Consider the following 2,508-nt stretch of genomic DNA (forward strand, 5'->3'; position numbering starts at 1 on the left):
TATGTGAAGATTGAGGTTGGTGAAACACCGAATGATAGGAACGACAGAGGTATGTTGTTTGCATATACTTCATGGCCCTGTTAATCCCACGTAAAACTGGAAGAAACAAAAGTTGATGAAAATAGAATTTCTATGTTTTTGCTGCATGCACTCTAGAAAATCTAGGGAATGTTCCCAATAACAAAGCAGGAAGGTTTTTCATTGACAATATCTTTTCACCACTCCAGTCTTTCTCATATAGTTCTCCATTTCTTCAACCAGACTATAGTGCTGCAACCATATAGTTTTTTCTTGTCCTATTAATGAATTCTTAGTTTCTTCTCAGTATCGTTATTATGAATGCTCTATGTGCTGGTTCATGGATGATTGTGCAGGCAAAGGGGTGATTAATTTAACATCATCATCAGGAGTCTGCATGCCTTTGAATTTTGGTTTTTCTATTAATCTCTCTGATACCTAAGTTCATCAGTGGCTACCTACCGTTCCAGATTGCATCAGAAGTGCTGGTTTACCAAACTTATTGAGAACAAATGGAAATTTTTAACTGACGCTTTCCATTAAAGTTCCGCTTTTAAATTTCCCTTATTTTCTACCTATGTGGAGCCTAATTTAACCTATTGCTATATTTTTGGCTAGGTATTGATTTTAGAGTACTGAATTCAGAATGTGGATTTTGTTGGTTTGACGAAGTATAGCTCATTTTAATGCTGTTAAACATTATGTTGAAAGTGGTCAGCAGTTGGTGGTCAGACATGTTAAAAAAACTGATCCTTTTCGCCTTCCATTGTCTGGATGCTTTGGTATATGGCAAACACTTCTCATTTTAAATCAGCTAAAGATTAATATAAAAATATGTATGCTAATTTTGGTGATTTTCTCAATAATATTTGGGGAAAGTATTCTACGACAGCTGAAAGAAAATTAAATAAGATGAAAGTAATAAGTTGCAAAGCTAGTAGATGCTCAAGTCTGGAGGAAGTCTGGCTCGTTTAAGAAATTTTGATAGCTGTCTTACACTGGAAAACAAAACGAACTTAAACAAGTTAGCGGGATGTTAACAGAAAAAATGGAACACGAAACCTGTGGGATGAGGCTAAATCTAAATGTGATGTAAACAAACAGGGATAGTAAGTTCCTTGGTAATGCATAATAAGAAAATGAAAGTGCAACTTCAATTGGAGCCAGTGCAGCAGTGCCAGACCCTCCACCTAGGCACAGGTGGTGTTTACTGAGAAAGGGGAAAAAACAACTTCAATTGGAGTCAGCAAGGTTGGACCTTTACATGTTCCTGCATCATCTTATTTCAAGATGATGCTTATGTGGCGACACTAAGAACTTCTAGTGATTTCTTTCTCATGGCAGTTACGTAAAATATTATAATGGTGAAAGTATGAAACTCAATGTCTAGGTAAGAAATTTCTCCTTAGTTTCGGGAATGTTAAATATCTTGCAGAAGTTTGAAGATTCCCTATCTGTATATGCAACCATGCCTTCTTTTTTACCTAACTTTTCAGTATGTCTGTTGGATTAGTGCCATAAAATGTTTATAGCTCCATTTACATGGATATAATCCTAACTTATCTGGATGATTATGGTACTAGCACATTTTGCTGCATCTTTTAAACCTAATTATCAAACCCCAGAAATATAAAATAAATGAGGGCAAGTGCTGCACCGTCATTACAGACCATCAATTTTCTCATAAGCATGATGGATATATAAATTCGTTGGCATTTTATTTTCTAAAATATTTGCCCAAGGGTTCCTCTTTTGTGCTATTTGAATTAGTATCTAATCATTTTGATGTGAAATTATATCATCTTTAACCAAAAATTGTCTCCTTGATTGAGCCAGCATCTTGATTCTAGTTGTACCTTAGCGTACTATGGACGTGAGTAAGATCTAAAATTGGAATTGATCATCTTTTCTTAATATGCTCTTAACTCATTATTGTAGTATTTCTGAATTTAAAAAAATATGTTAGCTGAAAACATTTCGGTTAGTATGATATACCTGTATACTAGTATCTATTTTAGTTGTTTCTGGGACTAAACAACATTTTATTGGTGGAAAGAGGAGATGGTGCATAGATCTGGAGTATACTTTTCACTGGAGACTGATTCTCGAATCCCTTTCCTCTGAAGAAGGCACTTCAATTGAAACTTAAGAGAGAAGGCAATCTTACTTAATTTTTAACACACCCAGACTTGCTTCTGCACCTTTTTGTTCTTGATCAACTCAAACCAGCTGGTGGTACAAAAAGGAAACTAATATTATTCGAACTAAATGCAGATAGCTATATATACTAAAAGAATATTATTTCTCACAAATCAATATTGTGTTTTGCTTCATTATATGTGATTGTGGATTTTACCTCTTTTGACACTGAACATAATGGTTCAGCGATTCGGGTGGCTGCCCAATGGTATCAGAATCATCTCGGCAGTGCAGTAAAAGTCTTGCTTATTACAAATGATAGAGAAAACAAAAAGAAGGCCATTCAGGATG

The 2,508-nt window shown here is 35.0% G+C and overlaps 1 protein-coding gene across 1 annotated transcript in view; it reads left to right on the plus strand.

Annotated features, from left to right (window-relative positions):
• Positions 1-2,508, plus strand: part of LOC105176004 (exosome complex exonuclease RRP44 homolog A) — a 17,225-nt gene that overhangs the window by 1,634 nt on the left and 13,083 nt on the right. The window contains exons 4-5 of the mRNA XM_020698618.1: positions 1-49; positions 2,404-2,508. The exon at positions 1-49 is cut by the window's left edge and continues 6 nt beyond it; the exon at positions 2,404-2,508 is cut by the window's right edge and continues 16 nt beyond it. Coding sequence (XP_020554277.1) covers positions 1-49; positions 2,404-2,508 — 154 coding nt within the window. The remainder of the gene's footprint in view (positions 50-2,403) is intronic.

This window comes from Sesamum indicum, linkage group LG13 (assembly GCF_000512975.1).
Source record: "Sesamum indicum cultivar Zhongzhi No. 13 linkage group LG13, S_indicum_v1.0, whole genome shotgun sequence".
Taxonomy (NCBI): domain Eukaryota; kingdom Viridiplantae; phylum Streptophyta; class Magnoliopsida; order Lamiales; family Pedaliaceae; genus Sesamum; species Sesamum indicum.